We start from the raw sequence: 27075 nt of genomic DNA on the forward strand, positions 1-27075 counted from the left end.
AATATTCTAAGGGAATATGTAAACAGTTTTTACATTTCCAAAAAATAATTGCCATTGTACCTGACACCGCAATTTATAGGAATTCCCTAATCAACATATGAATCAAAATATTTTATATTGTGTCTTTATTCATACTCGTAGGAAAATATTTTTTATTTTCAATAAAAATTCTCTTTTCTGCAGTGATACCGGAGATGAAGTTGCTGACAAATTGAGGGAATCTTTTAACAACATCCTCGAGAAAATCCGAGAGGGTATTGAGAAAGGCAAGGGACTGAAGGAAGAACTCCTCAACAAGGTTCGGTTTACTTTGTCGTACTGTAGTAAATCGAAATTGACATTGATGTACAGCACAACTTTCAAAAAGTAACCTATACATTGAAATTGATTTCTTTTTTGGGATCTTAAACTTAAACATTTCGCTGTAAAATATGGAATACTTGTAATGAAAAAACACTTGTATGTAACATTTTTCGCCTTTTGTGCTGTTTTGATTACTTGTCTCCACACAAAAGTACTGTTTTATTTCATATTTGTAATAGTTTGATTTTTTTCTTAATATCCCTGTATTCCATGCTTTACAAATGAAGTTAAAGTGCCAATGGCAGTTTAAATAGAAAGAAATTGATTAAAACCGCATATAAGCAAAAATGAGCCAAAAATATCCAATGTCAAATACTTAGAAGCTGATCTTTCTGGTCAAAAATATTCTTGGTATTGACGCCTTGTAAAGATGAGTTTCTCACAAATTATTTTCTTCTAATGCGTCTGAGCTTTTTTGCGCTTCCAATAAAATGATATTACATGAGCCTTTTGAAGATTTTGTGATTTATAGTATGGTTGTAAAGACAGAATTTTTCAAAACCGCATTACATGTATTCTGAAATGCTCTAAGTTTGTAACAACACATTTGCATTTGGTGCTTAAATTCGTCAAACGTTTCATTAGATAATCGTCAAAGTTAAAAAATAAAAGTTTCTCAGTATTTTGTTAAGTTTTATGCCCGATACTTTATATAAGTTACTTTTCTTTAAGTTTTTGTGCAAGAAAATTGTGGAGTATAGTAACTGGTATGTTTGATCAATTTTTTTGAGGCATATAAATTACGTCCGGTACTTGAGGAAAATGACTAAGTTAAACTTTAAGCCTGCCTAACACTAAAACACTTTAATATCCACTAACTCTTATTTTTTGATTGTAAAAACAAATAGCCTCTGCTTTGTACTAACAATATAATAGTTCGTAAAATTTCACTTGATTCAATCCTAATGTCTTGCCGTAATTTTATAGTTATTGCAGATAATTCTGAAAACATTTCTCATAGCAATAACAAGTGTATAATTTGAATGCTTATACGAACAATGGCAATCTGTTCTTATTTTTTCAACCTGAGGTTTTAAAACGATGCAGTTATATCCTTGAATATTCCACAAATTGTTTAAATAATTTTAAAAGCAAAATAGTTAAGGCGTAATTTAATAAATACTAGCAATGCAAGTGAGATTTTTTTTTATCGTTGCTTATGATAAAGAACATTTATAGTTATGCCTGCTAAAAATTTTAAAGATTACACTGTCAATATGCGGTGACATTTTTCCACGCTGCGTTAAATTTTTGATTTGCACAAATATGAGAGAAATATAATGAAAAAAAGTTTAAAATTTTTGAATTTTAGTAAGAATATATGTATTTATTTAGAATGGACGAAAAGAAAATAGTCTTTAAACATTTTACATAAACAAAACCTTTTATGAAAATGCTGAAATGACGACTTGATCATTTAAAATTACTATTCTATATATTGTGAAATGAATTTTGGTAAACTTTGACTTCTATTTTAATATTCAAAGGAATAGCATTGACATGATGTACTCTGAGTAATGAATTTAACGCTAAATGAATTTTGATTTTCCAGCATCATATTAATTATGGTACTCTGTCCTTAGTTGAAGGATGTCCGTGAGAGAATGAAGGAAAGGGGTGTCACTTTGGGCGAAAGAGCAAAGGATCTCCTCCAGAAGATCAGGGAAAAGGGGAAGGAATTTTGGCAAAGAATCATGGACAGGCTCAACCCATCAGCCTCTTCAAGGTAATGAATGATCTTACCGTTGAGCTTTTACTACAATCTTTCTACTTGGAAACATCGATACAACTACTGCAAGTAGAACCTGTTAAGTTCAGAAGATTAGTGTCAAGCTGAAGATTTAGTGGAATACAAATAGAAATCCTGGCAGCAACAATTAGGGTAACGGCATCGGCACCAGTAACAGACATGCTTAAAACATCGCTCTCAGGTTAACTCAATTTTCTGAGTCTTTTATTGTATTTAGACTTTTTAAACTATTTTTCTCTCATGCAACTACATCTCATCTAACGTTTGACTGCTTCTGGATCCTATGAATTAGTTAATTCTATTTTTATTTTCTCAATTTCGGAAAAAGGTCCGACCCTAGTAACAGACACCGAAAAATCTGATTACATCCAGAACCAGATAGGATGAGGAAAGGATGTGCAATGGACAAAATTCCTCTTTTCCCTTCAAAATGTGCAAAACTTCTTTATTTTGAGAACTTTCGCCTTATTAAATTATGAATTTAATGAACATGAAACACCAGCTTATCTCATGGTAGCTGTTCATAACCTTCCATCACTGCCTTGTACACACCATCTGGCCCGTAAAATTTACAAGAATAACATTAGGTAGTTGCACCGTATTCATGGGCCACAGTAACATCAGTTTTAACCGCCTAAAATTCTTATTGTTTAAATCCGAACTTATGAATGTCTGTTACTTGTCTGATACTGGTGCCGTTACCCTAAGTGTGGAATGAATTTAACAGATGGCCTCTTAAGTGTTCGAGACTCGTAACTAAGTTTAATCTGATTGAAATTGCTGACAATCTAAGATACATCATTAAGATCGAAGATTTTCTTGCATTTTTAACGTTTAAAAGCTCAAGGACCTCAACGAAATAGACTAAACCAAACAAAATTTATATAGATCTTTTCGGTGCAGAGCAAGAAACAAAGCTCTTTTCATTGATTACATCTATATTTTGTTACTTCTTTTGAGTTGAACTTGACAGCGTATCCTTGCAGCCAGCTCATCCCCTTACCTGCATAGTATTTAATTATGTAATAACTAGTGGCACCCGCACGGCTTCGCCCGTAATAGAAAAATTAAAGGTCTTTTGGTTCGCTTGTATATTTACAAATAATATATGGTGAATTTTCTCGCCAATTGGCTTGTACCGACGTTACAGTTCCACGTTATGATAATTTCGTATCTCGCCAACTGGCTTGTGCCCATGTTAAGGTTCCACGTTATGATAATTTCGTAATTTATGATAGTTTTTTTCCTTAAAATTGGAATAAAAAAAGAACTACATCGAATTTTCGAAAAATCGCTTCGAGGTGCACACCCCCATGCTACATACTAACTTTGTGCCAAATTTCATGAAAATCGGCCGAACGGTTTAGGCGCTATGCTCGTCACAGACATCCTACGGACATCCTACAGACATCCTACAGACATCCAGACATCCAGACATCCAGACATCCTCCGGACAGAGAGATTTTCAGCTTTATTATTAGTAAAGATGGAGGATAATTTTACAATTTTACCAATGCAATGGTTGCAATACTAGCATTTGAACACGAGCCCTTCTGGTTCCGGGGGACACACAATCTCACTGAGGCACACGTCGAGAGTTAAGTTTTAAGAGTGGCATAGAACATTACACTCAGTTTCCTATTTGGTATGGTTAGTATTGGGGCTAATGTAGTATTTGAACTATGCAACATTAATAGTGCCAGTTTTTAGGGCCAGTGAACAGGTTTTGAGTAATGAATCATAAAATATTTTGCTAATGAATCTTTGGTCAACGATCTCCATTTAGCATTCTCTAAGCATAAAATTATGTGTTTTGCATACATTGTTGAATGACTTTGAGCATTGCACAAAAATTATGTTGAAGTTAATTAATTAACTTAAACATATTAAAAAAAATCTCTCTCTCAATATATATATATATTTATATATATATATATATATACATACATATATATATATATATATATATATATATATATATATATATATATATATATATATATATATATATATATATATATATATATAATGGTTAAATATGCCTTTCATTTTATTTTTCATAGCAAGCTCGACGAAATCCAGGCCTCAGTGAAAGAAGCTTTTGAACGCGTTTTGGAGGAAATCAAAGAAGCCGTCAACAAAGGCAAACAAGTAGAACACGAAACCATTGAAAGGGTAAGAGGTTTTATACATAGTATTTAATTATGTAATAATGGAGGATATTTTTACAATATTGGTGGTCATGAACTACATGAAACTGACAATACATCTGAATAATTTTAACATGCAGACAATCTTTTTGGACGAAACGTGCTCCTGATTAGGAAGGTAAATTTGTGCATATCACTCAAAATGTATCTCTCAAGACTGAAAACCACAAACTAAATGAATGTGTCCGATCATTTTCATTGCGGCAGAAGTCGAAACAAGTTTAACAGGATCATTAAGATATAAAGTCTTAAGTATAAATCTCTACAATAAGTGGTCTCACCTGAAGCTAAGTTTTACTTTATATTTTCGGGAAACAGACGCAAAGCACGATATATCCGAATGCGCGATATAACGAGGGGTTACTGTAGTTCCAATATGAGTTTTACAGTAATTTCTATAACATGTAATATCATTTAGAATGTTACTGTTGCAATCGTGACAAACTTGGGGAAAATTAAAAGCTAAAAATTTCCCCTATTAGCGCTAAGTAGCCTGTGTTGAAAATTACTTAAACTTGGATTTTTTCTTTGCAGCTTAGACAATTGTATGCAAACCTTCGTGCCGTGAAAGCAGGTGTTAGCGAGAAAGCAATGGAGACTTTGGAACACATCAAAGAACATGCTCGTGACTTTTTCGACAGGGTTATTGCTGAATTAGGATTCACCAAACGTGCTGCCCGGTAAGAAATATACAAGTATTCTTAGGGTAGACAGACCAGTGAATGAACACAACCTATTTGATGAAAAGTTCATATATTTTTAAAAATAAAGTTTCAAAAGATTTTTTCATTAGATGAATTGGCAGTAGTAGCGCCCCTCTTTACAATGCCAAAAAGGAAGCAACTAGAAAATTTTGTGTCTGCCACTAGTAGGAATCGTTCATTTACTGGTTTGCTGCAAAGGGTTTTTCTTTACTTCTAATTCGCTTTCCTCCTAAAAGAAACATAACTAATGTTAATATGAATTTCTGAAAAAAGGTCGTCATTTGGGTGATCAGGGGGAGGGGAGATGTAAATTTAACCCCCTCCCCCTAGATTTTGGAAACATCATGAAATTATGCATTTTTGTACGTATTTTGTTTTTTCCATATAAAATGTACTGAACAAAAAACTTTTTGCCTCTTCTCCCCGGAATATTTTGAAATGACGGTCCTGTTCTGAAAGTAAAATTGATATTAAGTGCTCATTCTGACTAGAAGACTTCAGAACAGACTAGCATCCATTGCGAAAAGTACAAACTTGAAATAAGGTGATTTGTGCCCAAAAGTAAAAGCTGAATTTCATTTAATAAACCTTAATATGAATGAATCTATTTTGCTTCCAGAAGTCCAAAAGACGAAAAGTGCTTATGCATGAAATACACCAACAGCTCAGTCATTTCCTGCCGAGGACTGCAGTTTCGTGCTTATTAGCACTCATCAGCCCGGCATAGGAAAGTGACTGAGCTGGAGATGGAAAACCTCTTAAGGAAGCCAAGAGTATCAAACAAACTGGTAGCTAATATAGAATTAGCACAGACCAGACGAGTGACCGAAGCAATGGTTCGGTTCAACTCGAAGATTGAAGGCAAGGCATGGTATATTCATAAATATACCATTAAAGTGCTTATGATAAGCAGAATTTATTTCGTGATATTTTTCGGTATATATAGCCTTTGGGCTTATTTTCCTTCCCGGAAAACCTTTAGTGCGGATGTCCCGGATAGGGATGTTGAATTAAGAGGAAACCATTAAAACTTCTATGAGGATACTTGATGACGTGCACTCAGGTTACTTCTTTGGACGTGACATAACAACCACTTCATTTTTCAAGGCAGTGACGGCGATGATTAGATTAGAATTTGGGACCCTCTGGATCAGAACCAAATACTTTACTACATGCCCACAAATTGACTGCAAGTATAGAACCTAACATTTGGTTTCTCTTTTGGTAGGCCTAGCAAAGTAGCTAACTGAGCATTGAAATCCTACGAATTTGTTATGAAAGATTTCTCGTCAGTAAGCTGCTTCTGGAAAATGAAGCTTAAAGATATATTTTACTAATGTGTTCTTAAGAAAGCTACCATCGGAACACATCCGATCCGCCATCTAAACTATCTGCCATCTAAAACGCATATGTTTTATCGGAAACGGTAAAACATGTGTGTTTTAGATAGACTGTTGTAAAGTCTTGAGACACATGTTCACAGAAATGTGTATAAAGGAAATGTATGAAATTAGTTTTCTCAATCATTCGTAAATACAAAATTTAACTTTCGCGAGAATGATTTATTCTAACAGTATTTACAAGTAAAATAATTTCTGTATTAGCATTGTCAATGTGTGTTAAAACTAGGGGCTTTGAGGAGTGACTCCCTTGGTTGCGCTACTAAACTCAATAAATTACTTTCCACGTGAAAAGACAACGGGAAAAGAAAATATTTTTTTTCTTCAAAAGTATAAATTCATGAAAGTATTTATAAAAATAATGTGGAAGTAGTGATTGCTCTAAATATACGTTTCATTTTTCACAGCGAACACGACGAAGTTCAGACCAGAATCAAAGAAGCTTTCGAACACGTTTTGGATGAAATCAAAGAGGCCATCAACAAAGGCAAACAAGTCGAACATGAGACCATTGAAAGGGTAAAAAATTTTAAATATTGGTTTTAATCACTCTTGATAAAGATGCTCGGTTTTAAAAATACTTTCTTAACAAATTTCTCAGGAATTGCTTTTTTATTCCCTGATATTTTGACCTTTTTTACGATATGGATATAAACAGATATTTTCTGCCGAAAAAGCAATTAAGTTATTCATTGTTTTTGCCCGGGGTTAGACCAGACAAGATTGGGTTTCTTCCTCTAAGAACCATTGAGAGTTAATTTGCTAATCCTACTTCTCCTAGATAATTTGTTAATCCCCGTAGATTAATATATATAGATAGAATTTACATTTTGGAGATGTTGAATTTGGTCATAACGTTCATTGCATGTATATAAATTACTATACTAGGATTGACAATGCATGTTAAAACCAAGGGCTCTGTTGCCCCAGTCACATCCCCTAGTTGCATCGCGGGGTATCCTCATACATATAATAGCGAGTTCACTGATCGAGTTATACTCCTGCCGTCATCAACAATGAAACTCATGCCATAACATGATAATTTGATATTATTTTTTGATACTGTTCGACATGCAGGGAAATGCTTTATTTTGACAAAGCTGAACTGGATCTGAAAACACTGTCATTTTAGGAGGATGAAGAAACAAAAAAGTGGTCAACAATAAACGCTATTAACTGGAGTTTAGGGTTAATTCACTGGAGTTAGGGTTGAAATTTCAAGTATCAAAATATTACCAAACAGGCAATTGCTTCGTTCAAATGTAGAAGCAATTAAGTATAAGGATTATCACCCTCCCCTCCATAGAAAAAAAATCTGGCACCATGCTGATTTTATGAAACAAGTAGATCTCCCGAAATATTTTCCAACGCAAGTATCATCTTCAGAAGTCTTCCCATCGAGTAATGTTCAAGAAGGCAAATTAGGAAATACTTCACAATTCCTCTGAATTTAAGGAGAAAAGGTCATAAGCTCTTTCTTGACTGAACATACAAGATCATTACCACAGCGACAGAAATCGAAACTCTCGTTTGCATGACCATTAGTGTTAATGCATTAAAATATAAGGGCTTGAATATAAATGTTTGACTAACATACCTTAAATATTTAGCATAACTGCAAATAATACATTAAAATTCCCCGAGGAACCCATGGAATTTATGATCTCGTTCTGTGTCATTATACTCGAGTTTTAATCGGCTTCGTTAACTTTTAAGGTGTATTTAAGTATTTGTAAATTAACGATTTTCGCTGGAGGTACTATTTTTTTTTCTATGTTTAATATTTTCGTGAATGTTAACATTTCTTAAGATTTACTTTTTTTCTTGAACCTCCTGAAGACATACACGAATGTGAGGAATAAAAACAATTCTCATTGCATGAATTTTCATCCTTATTATTCTATGCTGCCTTTTCTTGCTGTTTCCATTGAAGTTCCAAACAGATAATGGAAGATACTTGCTTCCTTTAGAGTTCTTCGTAACAACGGCTTTTAACTATTTAGCTTGCTAATGAAAAATAAATAAATGAATGAAAAAGATAAAATATTTTATTAAAAAATAAAGGGGGGGGGGGAGTCGCAAAAATTTTGTTTCAGTTTATATTATTGACTAATTATTTCTAATGATTGAATTGCATTTAAATTTCTGATTCGAATTTTGATGTAATAAAATATTTAGTTGATTAGTAATAAATAAATAAATAAACAAATAATTAAAAACATTTTATTGCAAAATAAAGGAGGAGCGGGGGAACACAAAACTTATTTTAATTTTTTTACAGGCTTAATGTTTCTAAAAAGCAATATTAAGTGCATTTTAGTCTGATTGAAGTGCATTTAAATGTATGTTTCGAATTAAAAAAACATATTTAATTAATTAATAATAAATGAACAAATAAATAAATAAAAAAGATCAAGCATTATCGTCAGAAATGAAAGAGGGAGGGGACGCAAAAGCTTAGTTTCAGCTTATTTCATAGGCTCAAAATTACTACTGATTGAAGTGCATTCAAATTTCTGATTTGAATTTTGATGTAATAAAATATCTACTCAATTAATAATAAATAAATAAATAAATAAAAGAAAGAAACATTTTCTTCAGAAATGAAGGGAGGGGGACGCAAAAGCTTTTTGTCAGTTTTTTATTAGGCCCAATTGAAGTGCATTGAAATTTTTGATTCGGATTTTTCTTTATCTTTACTAATAATAAAGCTGAAAGTCCCTTTGTCCGCATCTCTCGCTGTCTGTCAGGCTCTCTGTGACGCGCATAGCGCCTAGACCGTTCGGCCGATTTTAATGAAATTTGGCATAAAGTTAGTTTGTATCATGGAGGTGTGCACCTCGAAGCGATTTTTCGAAAATTCGATGTGGTTCTTTTTCTACTCCAATTTTAAGAAAATTTTTCCGAGCAAAATTATCATAAGGTGGACGAGTAAATTACGAAATTATCATAACGTGAAACCGTAACATGGTCACAAGCCTTTCGGCGAGAAAATTCACCATACATAATTTGTAATTATACAGGCGAACCAAAAGACCTATTAATATTCTATTACGGGCAAAGCCGTGCGGGTACCACTAGTATATAATAAAATGCATGGGGTTTGAAAAATGTTTTTATCTACTTTCGGAGTGGGAAAGAAACAAGTAAAAATAAAATTAGCGAACATTGCTCAAGTTTCTGCAAATGTAGTTGTATTGTAAGGTTTGAAATTATTGATAACAGGAGAAATATTTTTTGGCATTGTAGAGTAAGAATTTTTATTTTGGTGACACTTTAACTGAAAATTGACTTCGTTGAATGATGTTTAACAATTGCATTCTTTCCCTTTGCAGCTTAGACTACTGTATGCTCACCTTCGTGCCGTGGAAAGCAGGTCTGAGCGAAAAAGCTTTGGAAACTCTGGAACACATCAAAGAAAACGCTCGCGACTTTTTTGACCGAGTTCTCGCTAATTTTGGATTCACCGTAGATGTTGCCCCCCAGTAAGAAAAAAACTTTTACAAGTTTCAAAATTATAATTTAATGTTCTGTATGAAACAATAAAAAATGGATTTTTTTTTTCAATCTTAAAAACAAGTGAAAACATTTTAATTCCAGGAGGCCAAAATCTATTTCTGACCTCTACCAAAGAATCAAGGAATTTTTCAAGCAACCTGAACATTGACTTGAAAGAAAAATTCGTTAAATTCGGAGAGTGGGCAAAGGAGAAATTCGAGAAGGGTGTTGAACTTGGCAAGGACCGTGCTGAGAACATCAAGCGACTCGCAAAAGAGGTAAGACATGTTGCTAAAATGAAAACTTCAATCCATTTAATTTTAAACACGTGTATTATCTTCTAAAAAATATCACGATACACAAAATAAAATGAAATTACTACCAAAACAGTATCTATTGTAGTCACCATTGTGGATGATAGTTCTCTCTAAAATAAATATAAAATTTACGTAACTATAAAGAAACGATTTAAGATCTTCGCTTCTTTTATATACTAGGGGTCTTTGTCCCCTGCTCACCAACCCCCGGTAACAATGGAATGGGTGGAGGGAAAAATGTTGTATGTTAAAAACAACAGCCTTTTACTACAGTCAACAAACGAATCTGCTTAGTGCAATATACTGAACAGTCCATGGAGAGCAACGTACAATGTTTTCCCATTCATCCACCTTCTCATTTCCTATTTCAAGGAAGCCCCGAAGCAGGTTTGCAACCTACAAAGTTCTTCTATAAATTTTTATACACGTTACTTACAACGCCGCTGTCGGTTAGTGTATTCTCTGATACTGTAAACGAACTAAAAACACTGGGGTGATTCATTCTCTGGACTATTTTCATTATTTTTATACTGAAAAAAAAAATGGTTGACAACCAACGTACAACGTTTTTTCGCCAGCCGTTCAATTGATGATTTTAATGCTTTTCAGTGTATTCGGACATCCCTGTATGCCCGCAAAACATCCTCAGCATTGGATTTCCGACCCCTTAAGGTTTAGAGAGATGAAACTGGGCGGAATAGCGTTCCCTCGTTGTCCTATATCTAACGGTACTAGCACTGAACTGGTAGACATTGCCAGTTCGGAGGAAATAGGGTAACACGCAGTCGAGTTCAAACTGAGAAACAGCGTTTTTAAGTCTTACGAATCTATACATTTGATTCTGTTGCCACTTTTTCAGATAAAAAAAAAAAAAAACTATTTTATATCCTGAAATGATCATACAGCATTTTATCTAGGTCAAAATACGTTGCAAAAACACATCTGGTGGCAATAATTAAAATTTTGTTAAAAAATGCAGATCCGACTTCAATGATTCGCACAGCCGTATTGAGCACAATTAACTGAATTCCACATGGATTAGAAAATGTGTCCCAAATTCCTGTTTATTCTCGCTTTTTACAAAACAACACCTGTAATGTAGATATACGATTGTGTCATATTACCATTATATGGGAGTGCTTCATCAAAGAGAGAGGGGGAGGGAGGGAGGTGGGAGGCAGAGGCATGAGCCAAATTCTAAAACTCACTAAGTAATCATGAAAGAAAGGGGAAAACGGATTGAAAACTGATGAGCGAATGTTTAACCATTGCTAAAATGCAGAAATTTTAGAACTTTTAGGCAATTTAACCAGAATTAACGTCTTGCTGTAAAACAAACGGAGGTAACCAGTAATCGGGGAACATTATATTGCAATATCTGCCTAAAATGTGAAATATCTTTAACTCCCCTGCAGCGCTTTAGGCAATCTTAGTCATCATAATCAAGCTTCTACTAATCAATAACTTTCTTGAAAGAAAAATAGACTGTATGTTCATTTCCTATTTTATTTTCCAGTTCATCGCAGATGCCAAAAACATCACCAAGGATGTCGCCGAAGATGCCAAAGAATTCTTCCGTGAGTACAAAGAAGATTTGGGACACATCTATGATGACCTTAAATTGAAGATCAAAGAAATCCTCGACCGCGAATAAACGAACTTTACTATTCCTCATAACGGAGTAAATGAGCTGATGTTTATAGCCAAGAGCAGTTTTTTTTTTGTTGATTTCATTAACTTACATGTAACAAATAAAGCTATTCTCGTTATTTTGTCTCTGTGCTTTCCATTATTTTTTCTTGAAACAGAGAAATAAGGGCTTAGAGAGTACGTTTTTGAAATCTGTCTTAGGTTTTACAGAACTTATTGAAATACTGTGGTAAATTTCTTTTTAAAGTTTCAATTCAATTTTGAGCTAACTACAAAAAAAAAAAAAAAAAAAAAAAAAAAAAAAAAAAAAAGAATTTCTGTAAACTTTTGTTTAAAGTTTTTTCAGACAAATTTTTAGGGTTGCTAAAAAAGATGAAAATTTTTGAACTTTCGGAAAAAATTGAATTTGTCTAACTTCAGCTAATGTAACTGTATTAATTGAGCATTTTCTACAAACTCAAATTTAACCAATCGGTAAAGCGAAGAAACATCAAATTTACTAAACTGCAAAATCTAATTGCATCTACATTGCATCATTAGAAGCAAAAATGAAACTGCTTTCGTTCTTCGTCCTTGTATCATTATAGGTAGTTCATGTAATTTTCTATCACTGCCATTCCCTGTTCCGTTACATTATATATATATTTACAACTCTTAATAAACTAACAATTGTTTTACTTTCGACTTTGCTTTTAACGTCAAATCAAAGAGAGCAAATAGCTGGTCCCCGCACATCCCGTTCACACAGGAATATTGGACCTCTTCGTTTTTGATGTCGTAATTTATGTGACATGTCTAGTTTTATTGCATTGGTATCAAGGGCGGATACAAGGGAGGGACGACGGAGCGATCGCCCCTCCCTCGAGGGACTCTCCATTGGTACATTTTTGCTATTGAAGTTCAAAAAAAGAAAAAAAAATCAGACCTCTTTGAGTATGTTAAAGTTAGGGAACAGAGGTTTGGGACTTTCCCCGGGAAATATTTTAGGGTTGAAGTTCAAAACATTTATGATGAACATTTGCGAACCAGAATACGTAGTAAAGGGTATGTAAAAAAATCAATCGCTCCTCCCTTGAAATGTTTCTGGATGCATGCATAAATGACCTTGATTGGCATACATATTGATCTTTTCTTTACTAATAAGAAAGCTGAAAGTCTGTGTCTCTGGATATCTGTGTCTCTGGATGTCTGTGTCTCAGGATATCTGTGTCTCTGGATGTCTGTGTCTCTGGATATCTGTGTCTTTGGATGTCTGTGTCTCAGGATATCTGTGTCTCTGTATGTCTGTGTTTCTGGATCTCTGTATGTCTGTTACGCGCATAGCGCCTAGAACGTTCTGCCGATTTTCAACGAAACTTGGCACAGAATTATTCGTAGCATAAAGGTGAGTACTTTGAAGCGATTTTTCGAAAATTCTATTTTGTTCTTTTTCTATTCCAATTTTAAGAACATTTTACCGAGGAAATTATCATAAGGTGGACGAGTAAATTACCAAATTATCATAACGTGGAACCGTAACATGGGCGAGCAAATGAACATAGAAAAATTGGCTAGAAATTCATCCTCCATTATTTGTAAATATACAGGCGAACCAAATGGACTTTTAATTTTCTACTACGGGCGAAGCCGTGCGGGTACCGCCGGTCATGCATAAATGACAAACACTTTAACAAGAAGCACCATACCGAAAATTTTAATTTTTGTATTATTTTAAAGGTAGGTGGGTAAAACCTTTTATCTTTTTGCTTCTTTATACAGTAATGTGACACATAAGAATTTACAGTTTGACCACAGATGATATAGAAAGGCAAATTATAGGTGGAAATGGACGCATCTGTTAGTGTTCAGGGGTAGTAGCTTGTTTGTTCTAGATGCGCGTTTTTGCCTCTTCATTATTTGAACACAGTTTTGTGAAAATGGCAATTTAGTTACGGCAATATATTTTTTTAAATTTAAAATATTCGATTTACATTCTCACTACAAAAATCAATTGATTTTTTTACAGCATAATTTTGAGCTTACCATTTCGCTTTCACATTTCTGGACGAAATAAAAATATTTTATTTTCATTTCGTTGTTTCCACAGAAACTCTTTTCGCTTCCCCTTATTTTCAACTTAGAGAATGCAATAAATTAATAAAACCATAGCGACATTGTAAAACGCGTGAATAAAAACCCCACTGCTATTTTCCCTTCCGTCTTGCTAGATTCATTCCGATGGAATTGTCCTAACTTCGCCGCTTGCCAGATTCCACGTCATCTGTGGTTAGAATGTACTTAGAGGAACCTACTAATGAGAAAAACTAACATTATTACAATATGGAATAAAAATCTGTATGTGCCAGTTGTGACTTCACACTAACTCTAGATGATTGAAAATGCTTCGACTTGAAAAAAAAAATGTTAAAGATCTTTTTTTTGTAACTACTAAAACACTTGTATGCAATTAAACAATAAATAAATACTTTTGTTCCGAGGAATAACAGGAAATATCCAACGTTGTTTAGCACAAATAAACAGATGAAAGAATACACGTGTTTTGGGGTTTCAAGGAACCCCTTTTTCAATTCAAAGGTGTGAGCTTCTAGTATACTGGATGTCTTTACATCTTGTAGCTCACACCTTTGAATTGAAAAGGGGTTCCTTGAAACCCCGAAACACGTGTATTCTGTTATCTGTTTATTTGTGCTAAACAACGTTGGATACTTCCTGTTACTTGAATGCAATATTTTTCGGTATTTGAACAATTACGAAACATAGTTCATTGTATGATACATTTTCATCTTTTTGTTAAAATGATCATTTTCTATTTGTCTGTGATATACTTAAAAAACGTATTTAGACAGTAATAATAAAAGAGAAAGAAGCCTATACTTTTTATATAAAATTTAAAACGAAGGCCACAAAAGTGACTCGGGCGCAATCAATTCAAAGCGTAATTCAGAGACTTCCAAGAATTTGATAAATAAACTTATCTTTTATTAAAAGGGTTATTATTACCTCGCGACTAGAAATATCTTATCAAATGAAATGCAGATAATTGTTTCTTTATTGTTTCTGACAGAGATAATATAGTTAATAAAAATGCTATTTGTTTGGAATCGTCCCTTTTCTTCCTATTACATAGCGTGAGTATGTTTTGAAATTTAATTTCAAGACTTTCGAGAAAAATGTCTATAAATGATTTTAAAGCTCATTTATCTAATTGTTGAAAAAAAATCAATCCGTGTTTTAAGTTTAAAAATTGCTTCATATTTATTGTTAATAGTAATATAAGTAGTGTGCCATACTTATAGCAAGCAGCATTATTACGCTCAAATGTGATTGCGCCAATCAAATAATGTTTTAGAGTTATGAAGCTCTTTTTATATAATATCGTCGGTTTAGAGGAAAAACTCACTAAGTGCACTTTGATTAATTTCTGGAAATGTGGAAAAAAAATCTAAAAATTAGTTATTAAAAAAAGAAAAAAAAAGAAAAAAAAAACTGTGGGTGATTTTTTGTTGTAGTTTTTCTTTAATTGATGTTCAAGTATTTTTTTAAGGTCTGCTTTATTGTAATTTTGGATTAATCATCCCAGCATTTAGTAACCAAATGTGGTAAGACCTTAAAATTGACCTAAAATGTACTTAGTGAGTATTACCTCTAAACCGACGATATGCATTTTGCTTGAAATCAGAAATATTAGTACGAACGGTGAAATACTGAAACAAGAAAATCATATAAACCAAAGTTTTATTTAATTAATATTTAAAAACAAATATGATACTATTTTAATCAATTTCATTTCAATCACTTTTTATGAATTGCATTAATCATATGATGATTAGTGATGTGCCGGATCGTTAAAAAAGAAGATCCGCGGATACGGATACGGATCCCGATCATTAGTGTCAAGATCCGCGGATACGGATCTCTCTTTTTTTTTACCCAATAAAATTTCAGGTTTAAATCTTAATAAAAAACAACTGATTGGACTAAATATTTCAAGCATCGAATAAGAAACAGATTTGAAACGTAGATACAAGCTTTCTTCGATGTTTTTTTGGTACGCAGTCGGAAAAGCATTTTGGTTTCAGGAGCCAGAACGTCGGATGAGGCGGCCACCCTATTGTAATGGACTTAAACTTCTATAGCGAAAGTGTACACATTTGTGTAACTTATCGTCTTTTTCAGGAACCATGAAGTTCTTAGCAGTACTGTTGCTGATCGGGTTTGTAGCCGCAGCCTCAGCAGATGGTGAGTATTTCTGTTACTTTTTGTATCCTTAATGATTTTATAATTTTTATTAAAAATTTCCTTCCTGTAGTAAATAATATTGATATCAGAGATTTTACGCATATTAAAGAAAACAATATGCGGATTTATCTGTACGTCGTTTAGGTTATCCTGTTTTATATGGACAAACATCTATTGAGAACACTGGCAAAAACGTTTCTAGCGAAAATCAGAGTAAACATTTCAAGGATATATTCTCGTCCGTTACTTACAATGTCTTAGAGATTATTCTTCTATAAAAGATTTTGACTATCTTTAAATTTGGATTGCATTCTCGTTAGACAGCCTCGTTAGGCAATGTACATACAATAATCTATGAATATTCAGAATTTTTAGTGTGGTGGTATTAGAAAATTTGTAAAACTATCAGTTAAGTTCTAAGTGAAAGAGAACTATTTAGTTTCAGAGAGATCAATTTCACGCGTATTGCACTATGTTAGAAATCAAATAATGAGCGAAATAATAAACAAAAAAATATCATAAGGATGGTTTTTTTTAATGTATTTCTCTTTTTTCTTTTCTGTAACATCTTTTCCGCTATTAATTAGAGCGTGCTTGATCGCCCAGAGGTGCTACTTCCTAAAGCGAAGGTGCACCCCTTCAAATACTGCTGAATCCCTCCAAGTATGAAACTCCCCCCCCCAAAAAAAAACGCCATTAAAAACAACCAATCCATAAATTTCAATTGTGCAGACTGAGCTATGATCTAGTATAGTCACCCCCTGCTTCAGCTCTGTAGAAAAAAGAAATTTACTCATTTCAGTTTTAACATTTCCCTCGCGCACAAAGCAAACTTTTCTAAAAATAGTCAAAACTTAAAAGAAATTTGCTTATTCTAATTCGCTGTTTTACTCTTTTTTATTAAAGATTTTACTCACTTCTTTACCGATTCCTCTGATGACGTGGCGGACAAACTTCAGGAAATGCGAAAGCTTCAGAAAGGGCTTTCATCTGTGATCAATGAAATCAGGTAAAAAGAGCACACATAAGAAGTAATTTCTCAATATGTAGTAGGGGAATGTGGGGCAAAGTGAAATGGTTAAGATAACTTACTTTTTTTCAAAATGAACAAAGGTACAAATGGAAAATTTGTTCTGACAATTGCAGTACATAAAGGAAGAACATTATACTTTACAATTAAACTCGCATTGAAACATTATTTCTTATTTTTGACAGTAATTTGTGCCTCAAAAAAAAAAAAAAAAAAAAAAAAAAAAAAAAAAAAAGCTTGAAACTTTTTATCGTTTTTTTCCAAAGGGCACAGTGAAAAATGAAATATTTTTTTAATGAAATGTTTTCTATTCGATCATTAAAGCTATTTTCTATTAAATAGGATGGGTAAATAAAAAAATGAAAGTATAAATAAAAAGAAATGAAATAATAAACAAAAATAAATAAATGAGGGAATAAAATAACGATTTAATAAGATAAGTGAATGGATGAATAAATAGGGGAATTATTAAATGAAGGAACTCAAATAAACTAATTAATAAATGAAAACGTAAGTGATTTGGTATAAGACAGAATAAGTAAATGACTAGAACTATTTCACTTTGCCCCATCCACTTTGCTCCGCATGGACATGCCTAATTGTAAAAAAAAAAAAAAAAATACAATACAAATAAGCTTAATATTAAGCAAATAAATACTGCACTGAACATAAGTAGGTCTTAATTAAAAATTCAAATGTTTATAACAAGAGTTTTATCGTTTAATATTACCAAAAATATTTTTTGATGCGAAACAAAATATTAGGGTAGAAAGGGGCACGTTAACGAAGTGCTCATTTTTCAAAACAAATTATAACTGGAGAGCCAACAGTCATAACAGATTGATGCTACTCCCTAGCAAATATTCTCATAAGTTTTTGAGTATTAGTCGAGCTTCGGTCCAGCATGCATAAAGAATAATCTGTTTTCTACAAAGTTGAGTAAATTTTGTGTTGAACGTTTTGAAGCTTACTGTGAATAAATAATATTTAGTTAAGAAAAAACAAATACACTGCTCGACATTGAAAATGCAACATCAAAGAAAAAGTGTTCAGAAATTTATGCAAATTTTAGAGTAGACGTACATCACTGAGTTATGTAAATGATGTGAAATGCGCAGCTCTCCGACGCACGTGAAGTAAGATATAAGGTAAGGAATTTGCTGAATGGGCAATATTCGTGTCCTTATTTCTGAATGGAGAATTATCGAAGAAATTTTGTTTTTGTCTTGGAGAATACGTGTAACACGAGAGAATGCCAGGCCGACGTCAATGAAGGCACTTCCAGCAGATAGACGATTTTACGAGGGGTATGGTGATCGGACTGAGAAGGGGAGATTGGTCCGTACGTCAAATCACAGCTAATACCCACATGAATGCGAGCACGGTGCATTGGCTGTGCCGAAGATGGTTGGAACAACGAAACGTGGCAAGATTGAGGGGTGCAGGGGCAGCCAGAGTGACGTCAGAACGCGTGGATCGACGCATTCACCGACAAGCTGCAGCAGACCCACAAGTCACTTGTTCCTCGATTCTGCAGCAGGTGCAAGATACCCTGAACGTTCCCGTGTCAACCAGAACCATTTCCCGTCGTTTGGTCGCACGTGGTCTGCAATCACGGCGTCCGCTAAGAAGACTGCCATTGACCCCACAACATAGACAACAACGTTTAGTATGGTGCCGGTCTAGAGCGACGTGGATGACAGAATGGCGAAATGTTGTGTTCTCAGATAAATCCCGCTTCTGTTTATCCAATGATAGTCGCCTCATAAGTGTGTGGCGTCGACGTGGAGACAGATCTAATCCGGCAATAACTGAGGAACATCCCACCGCACGACAACGTGGCATAATGGTTTGGGGCGCAATTGCGTACTATTCCATATCACCTCTAGTTCGTTTTCAGGGCACTATGACTGCCCAACGATACTTGGATAATGTACTGCGGCCAGTGGCAATCCCTAACCTTCAATGGCTACCTAATGCAATTTTTCAGCAGGATAACGCCGGACCGCACAGTGCTCGCACAAGCCAACATGCTCTCCAAGGCACACAGATGCTTCCCTGGCCACCATACTCTCCTGAGCAGTCACCAATCGAACATATGTGGAATGTGATTGGACGCCGTTTGCAGACTCTGTCCCTGCCTCGTTCAGAAGACGAACTGTGGCAAATGGTTGAAAGGGAATGGAGAGCCATCCCTCTGGACACCATACGCAGCCTTATTGACTCTATGCTTAGACGTGTTTCTTCGTGTATCGCTGTCCGCGGTGGTCCTACCATCCTACTAAGCCAACGCCGTTCTCGCTCTGTATTCTGCATATCATTTTGAAATTAAGATCATTTATTGAGCAATCACGATTGCTTATTGCTTTCATTTGACTGTTTTTGGCGTGCTATCATTTTTCCCACCGGCGCGGCGCCACCCTCCGCCAGCACCACCCGTCGCGGCGGCCGGCCTCACGATCTGCTCCTCTAGCGAAAACCGTCTCCAGGTTGCGTCCATATCCTACACACACACGCATACATACACACACCAACACACACGCACACACAAACACATACACACTCATACACAAACACATACACACATACACAAACACATACACACACGCATGCATACAGGCACCTACACATACACACAAATACACACAACTGCCCACACATTCATGCCTGCACACAGACACAAACACATATGCTTACACACACATACACATACCCCCCCCCCCCACACACACATACAAACACACACTCGTGATTGCGAAAAACATAATTTGAATTCAAGATGACAAAATTCAAATTAATTTTTTCATTATTATTCCTTGCTGTCTCTGTCTTTTTTCCAAATTTCATCACTTTCTGACCAATTCTTCTTGGTGTTACACTTTCAATGTCAAGCAATGTATATAAAAATTAGCAGGATTTTATCCTTTTTTGATAATTGTATTTGTATGAACTGAAATGTTATTAAATTTTTTTGCACCTTACAAAATAAATCCAAACTTAGTGACGGGGCAATTTACGTGTTGAAGTCGGAGCACGTTTACGATCGTCCTTACTGTGTCTTACTTAAACGTGCCCCTGACACATTTTTCGCTTCAAACTGTCTCAAACATTTTCCGCATTTTCCGGCTATTTAATTTTGAAAATTACCATTTAATTTTTTTATTAAGTTACACATTCGTATCTTATAGCTTACTATCATATAGTGCTGTCTTCATGCCCCTTCAACTTCAACTTTATACACTGTTCAGTCAGTAACAAATATGCTTTATTTTAGCGACGTTAAGACATTATGTTCAAAACACCAACAGAACCACGTTGGGTGTCGAAATAAATATGCGTAAACGTGCCCCATGTCCGGAGCAAGTTTACACAACTGATTTGGACTCAAAAAGTATTTTTTTAAACGGTTAAAAACACAAGCTGAGCAACAACTGAATATACCAATTTTGACACCATTAAGTGCTTCACAAAACCGCAATGTCTAAAATTTACTAAGTTAAAACATAAAAATTAGAAAATTCATTGGAAAAAATCAGCGTAAGCGTGCCCCAGTCTACCCTACAATCTGCGTATCAATTTTTGAAAATTGCTTTTGTTATCATATTCTTTAATTTTCAAAAGGATTTTTTTCTTGACCGGAATAGACGGTATGTGTTACTGAATAGTTAAAATATTAATAGATAGGTGGAGCTAAAAGCAGCGTAAATATTTCACCATTTCACTTCGCCCCGCACTTTCATTTTGCTCCACATTCCCCTACTATGTTATTTTTCATTCGATGTTTATTTATGAATAAACTCTAAATAAGAGTTTTGATTAGAAAAAAACGAAATTTTGGTATAGAAATTTGAAGACGTTACGACTAATGTCTAAATGCTACAGCAGTCTTGAAATATTATTCATAATTTCTCAAAAAAAAAAAAAAAAAAAAAAAAAAAAAGAAACTAGTCTGCCAATTGATGAGCTGTAAAAAATCACATGTAATTTGCTGCTAAAGTTGCTGAGACAAGAACAAAGACGATACTAAACTTTCAGTGGGAAGTACTGGACCATCCACCATACAATCCTAACTTGGCACTATCAGACTTTCATCTTTTTTCAAAGCTTCTGTAGATGCTTTTTGTAGTTCAAAATATGTCACCACAACTCAACGTACATGTATGTTTCGATGTTAATGGCGACTACTTTGAAAACTAAAAAAAAAATGTTCATATTTTAGTTTGTGATACAATTTTCATTCATGAAAAAAGTTTCTTTTCCATTGTTACGAAATGATTCTTATTTAAAAAAGAGTCCTTGTATGTTAAAACTTGTGTGTTCCGAGCTTTTTTAAGTACCTTCATTAAAATTCAGGTGTGCAGGTTTTGCTGCCCATGAAAAACTTCAATTTTTGTCAAAACTGCATAAGAAAGATATATTTATGTCACTTAAATTTATCAGCTGTGTTAGTATAGGTAAAATATAACTCTAAATGTTTGCTTTTTTCTTTCTTTTTTGCATTCTTTGGCTGTTTTTATTATCATTTCAGAATAATGAAAATTTTGATATAATCATGTTTTATGTAAGACATTTTCAGTATAACTAATTGTTTTGTCTACTTCCATCAGATTAAGGAAAACTACTAAAGATGAACTAGAAGCATTTTTAAGAGAAAAATTTGATGAAGCACTGGAAAAAATTGAAAAGGCTATAATTGATGGAAAAGAAGTCAATCAAGATGTTTTAAAAGCGGTAAAAATTGTCTAATTTTATTTCCTAAGCAGATACAGAACATAATTTGCACTGTTTTTAAGGGGATAGGAAATTGGCTTTGTTTTTCTTAGTAATGTTTTAGAACAGTTTTGGTTTTTATGGAATACCAATTTGTTTTGAGAATTTCGCTCAGAACACAATTGATTTTAAAAGTCATACTAAAAGTTGATACAAATTAGGAGTGACTATTTCTGTTTGATAAAAGTAATTTTTTCCCCCTTAAAAGCTTTAAAAAAGGTATCTGGAAGCTAATATGAAGTAGTCAAAGTAATGTAGAATAAAGACGAAATTTTTTTAAAAAGACGCCTTAAAGTATAAAAAACAACAAAAACGAGACCACGAGATTTTCTGAGTCATTTGTATTTACATCATACGTATCACGTATTATAAATGATACGTTTTGATAATGCCTTTGTTTGAAGAAATCACAACAGAAAGGTTCATTGTTACTTCTTAAATCCTCTTGACATCTAAGTTTCTATTGCTTAAACAATTTCTGTTTTCTGTTTGGTTTGTGTTAGTTCCTTTGCATTTATGATTTTGGACGTCGGGTCATATTAAATTTGAAGCATTCCTTACAATCTTGGAATTAATTGCCACCTATCTATTCAGTTAAGGTGAATTGGCTTAGAAAGAGTACTGAGCGACGACCGAGTACGAGGTAGTTACTCGGTACTGGAAGAGTCGTACTCAGTACGAGTACTACTTTTTTTTTTATCGTACATAACATTTCATTTCATTTCACAGCTGCTATTAATAAATAGTGATTTTTAAAGACAACTTTTTAAAGTATCGAAATCCCGAACAGAAAAATTTCTTTGCTACACTATTGAGGCAGGCAACTGAATGGGAATTGTAACGTAAAGTCAAAAAGACGCACTGAAGAAGATAACTGAACGAAGTTTTCAGAGCTATCACGTGCGAATTTAGAAATAGCATATAATATCACTGCTAAATGACGGCACTAAACGAAATAGAAATCTCTGTTACCCATATCACCCCTCCCCTCCATGGAATCTCTGCCTCTTATTGTTGGCTAGGAAAAGAACCGCATATTTAAAACCCTGTAATAGGCCATCTTTATCTACTAGTTCAGCATTAAAATCACTTTTTAGAATAAGATTGGTTGGGGGAAAATAAATCAATTTATGCTTTTAGAATACTGAAAATAACTAATTTCATTTTGAGCTTTACCCTTTCTTCTTGTGTGCGCAGAAAGGGGGGGGGGGTATAGTTTTTTTTCCCGTATTAAAAAACTGATGCGTTATTCTTTCGGTCTCAGACGGATATTAAAAATCATCGTTGGTCAAATAACATTTTTTGCAATCTAGCAATAGCAGTTTGCTGGAAAGTATTTTCCAAAAAGTCGGATTCGTAATCGAAAGATTTCGGGTTCAATATCAATCGGTCGAAGAACCTATGTGTTGGTTAATGGTGACTGAGGCACGTTAACTATGTCGTGGTCACAAAGTCCTCCAAGTGAATCAATACCTGTGAGAGTGCTGGAACAGGGATTACTTGGCTTGTGTCCTAGATCAAAAAACATAAATGGCTTCAGGGCCCCATCTAATTTATTAAATCGCAAATAGTGGTAGGTACGGGGGACCCTGTAGTGTGATATGATATGCTATGGCCCCATCTTACTGGTTAAAACGCAAATAGTGGTAGGTACGGGGGACCCTGTATTGTGATATGTTATGATATACAAGTTCACAGTTCAAGTCGGATCTTCACCAAATTTGGTTTGGTAAAAAGGTTTTGTTATATTACATTATATTGGTTTGGGTATAGCTGGGACTACCTTCAAGGTGTATGGATAGGTATTTTCGTACTGTATGGATAACTGAATACGTAAAGTTAAATAAATTTAAAAAAAAAAGAATTTTCAAAATTAATTTGAATTCTGAAATTTTGAATTCAAATTATCTTTTTCGTAATCACGAGTTGCGACAGCATCCTCACATTGGTTACTACCCCACTCGCTTGTTTCTAGAAACGGTTGCTGTCCCTCCTCTTGGGCGGTTACGTGTGCATAGTTGTGTATGTGTAGGCTTGTGTGTGTGTGTAGACATGGGTGTATGCACGTTGGTGTGTGTGTATGTGTGTAAAGGTGCGTGTGTGTGAGTGTGTATGAGCGTGCGTGTGTGGAGGACACGGACGCTACCTACTAGGAGCAGCGGCTACCGGGAGGAGTTGCGCCTGCAGAGGACGGTGGTGTTGAAAAAGGAACCAAACGTCAAGAACGGTCAAATAAAAACAATTAGCAATCGTGATTGCTCAAAAAACTGCATGTCCGTTTTAATTTATAAACTAGACAACATTAACCGGAATTGTAGTTGAGACCTTAAAAGTTCCTTCTTCTTTAAAGGAAGAAAGGATAGACGCCTTAAAAAGATTTTTCTGCATTTGAATTCACATTATGCTATTGAGGTAAGAATTATCAATATTTGAAGCATAATAAAAGGGATATTTGAATTAGGCTTCAAGCTAGATATTTGAATGAAACATTATTGCTCTTTCTTTGAAACAGGCAAAGTAACCTGCCGCCACCAACATACAAATAATTTTACTATTTTATGTAGGATTGAATATAACCTGAGATTTCTGGAATGCTCTATTTCAGCTTCGAGATCTTAAAGAAAAGATGAAGGAACTGAATATTGAAGAAGATGAACTAGCGAAAGAAACTATAGAGATAATAAAAGAGAGGGTGAAAGGGCAGCTCAAAGAAATTTTGGAGAAAATGGGAATTTTTGATTGAACGACGTTGAAAGAAGACAAGGTTCAGCCATCGATTCGTTCTATGAGAACTGTAATATAGCGTTTTCTCAAGAAATAAAATAATGTTGGAAAATCCAAATTATTGTTTTATTTGTTAAAGTAATAAACTTTTTGATGTAAAATTGCCAATTTTGGTATGTTACAGTTTTAACTGCTAGAGGAAATATAATGCTCATTATATCATGTATTATACACTAAAGTTAAACTGCTAGAGGAAATATAATGCTCATTCTATCATGTATTATACACTAATGTTTAGCTTTATATAGAACAAGCTTCTTGCTCGTTAATGGAAGTAGAGGATTATAATGTATTTTTGTGCTTCATCCTTAAAAACTATTTAAATTTAAACTTGGACAAAAACGCCATAACGCAAGCATTGGTTCTATAGTTCTTCATTGCATTCATTGATTTGAATTCAGAAAACATTAAAAGATCCAGAACTCAGAAACCTTGCTCTAAAGCAGCGATTCTAAACCGGTGGTCCGGCGAACCGGAACTGGTCCGTAGAAAAATTACATCGGTCCTTATAGATTATTGGTCACTCACGTCAAAAAATTTCCTTACTAAAGAATCATAATAATATCCTATACATTTTCATTTTTTAAAGGAACCTCGAGATTTATTTTCGAAATTTTTTGATTTTCCAAACATTTTATTTATTTAACATTATGACAATGTTTTACACTTACTTTTTTACATTTAATTTTTTTTACGAAAGTTCTTTAATAAGAAGGTTTTTTTATTTATTATTATTAGCATTACTTGGTAAAAAAAGGGGCGGAAAACCCTCCTCGCTAAATACTTTACAAGTTTTATAGATTTCAGAGCAAAAAAAAAAAAAAAAAAAAAGAAAGAAAGAAAAAAAAAAGAAAAAAAAAAAAGATAAGAACTTTATCAGTTCAAGAAATTTTTCTCAAGGTATTTGTCAGTCCGTGGGTGAAAAAAGGATGACGCTGCTTTAAAGCACTACATTTTGCTTGCAGCAAAAAAAAAAAAAAAAAAAAAAAAAAAAAAAAAAAAAACCAGAATTCACTTCCAAATCAGTGACCCGAGAACTCACCTTGTCAAAATAGTTCTCCACCACCACCACCTACTCCCATCAAAAAATGTTAAAGATATTTTAGTTGAAAATTTTTCATTTACTATTTATTTTTACTTCCACAGTTATATTAATACTTGCTGAAACAAATAAAATACATTGCATGAAACAAACTAAAAGACAAAGGTGTTTTCGTTCTGGTGTGAGTATTTTTCTCGTGGTGCATAGATAACATTTTGATCAAAAGCCACCAAACTAACACGTTCTGAAATAGCATCTTCTACCTTATCTCAAAATACAGCCACATTCTTCAACTTTTTAGTATTGATGCTACAATTACAAATTTCTCTGTACCCTAAATTCGGCAGAGCTCAGAGTGAATACAAGTCACGATTTTGAAGACGAAATAGTGTGGCCATATTTTTATTTAACATATGGATCGTTGCTGAGTGCAAATCGAGGAATAAGAGAGGAGAGAATTTCACAACTGCAACGCCAATACCAAAAAGTTGAAGAATTTTACCGCTTTTTAGACCAAGGTAGAGGATGCTATCTCAAAACGCACTTGTTTGGTGGGTGTTTGATCAAAACGCTACAATGCTTGGTGGGGTTTTTCTACGGCATCCACTTCTGATTTCGAGCATATCGCTATTTATAGTCGTAAAATGGCTTCGCACTTTAACCATGAAGATGCATAGTCAAATACGATCGCTCGTCTGGTCAGTGCTATTTCTTTAATAGCCACCAGTTTGTTTGGCACTCTTGGCTTCGTTAAGAGGTTTTCCACCTCCAGCTCAGTTACTTCCCATGCCGGGCTGTTGAGTGCTAATAAGCACGAAACTGCAGTCCTCGGCTGGAATTGGCTAAGCTGGAGACGTTTTTCATGCAAACTGTAGGGAATTGTACAATTTAATAGACATGTTTTGCTTCCATTTTCGGTGTGCATTTGCTTTTCTTTTTCAATATTCTGCTTCACTGAAAAGTGAAGCATTTGTTTTAGTAATGTTGTTGCTGAATCTCAATCTGAAGGATGAAAAGCTTTTCATATGATAATGTACCATAAATGAAAAAAAAGGAAAGAAAAGGAAGCAAAAAATAGCCATTGAGCTATCAATGAAAGTACCCAACACTGGAAAGACACTACCCTGGACGTCATAATCAATACTAGTCGCTTGTAAGACACCACTTCAAATATGAACTGTACTACATCGTAATTTATTGTAAGTATTAATAAGTTTAAAGTTGACATATTTTATGCATGGATGCAGTAGAAAGGCTGGGAGGCTGACCTCTGCTGAAATTATTTCAAAAATATTTTAAACAGAAATAAATGTAAATA

General features: G+C 34.1%; 2 protein-coding genes across 2 annotated transcripts in view; both read left to right on the forward strand.

The window, feature by feature from the left end:
• The window catches only part of LOC129223199 (nucleoprotein TPR-like), a 110545-nt gene that overhangs the window by 52771 nt on the left and 30699 nt on the right, over positions 1–27075 (forward strand). The window contains exons 32-33 of the mRNA XM_054857765.1: positions 184–298; positions 1947–2089. Of these exons, the coding sequence (XP_054713740.1) occupies positions 184–298; positions 1947–2089 (258 nt within the window). The remainder of the gene's footprint in view (positions 1–183; positions 299–1946; positions 2090–27075) is intronic.
• Positions 14982–24787, forward strand: LOC129221881 (uncharacterized). Its single transcript, XM_054856249.1, has 5 exons — positions 14982–15020; positions 16069–16131; positions 17038–17140; positions 21769–21892; positions 24537–24787. The coding sequence occupies exons 2-5, from the start codon at positions 16074–16076 to the stop codon at positions 24672–24674; spliced, it is 423 nt and encodes a 140-aa protein (XP_054712224.1). The 5' UTR covers positions 14982–15020; positions 16069–16073; the 3' UTR covers positions 24675–24787.

Source organism: Uloborus diversus, chromosome 5 (assembly GCF_026930045.1).
Source record: "Uloborus diversus isolate 005 chromosome 5, Udiv.v.3.1, whole genome shotgun sequence".
NCBI lineage: Eukaryota > Metazoa > Arthropoda > Arachnida > Araneae > Uloboridae > Uloborus > Uloborus diversus.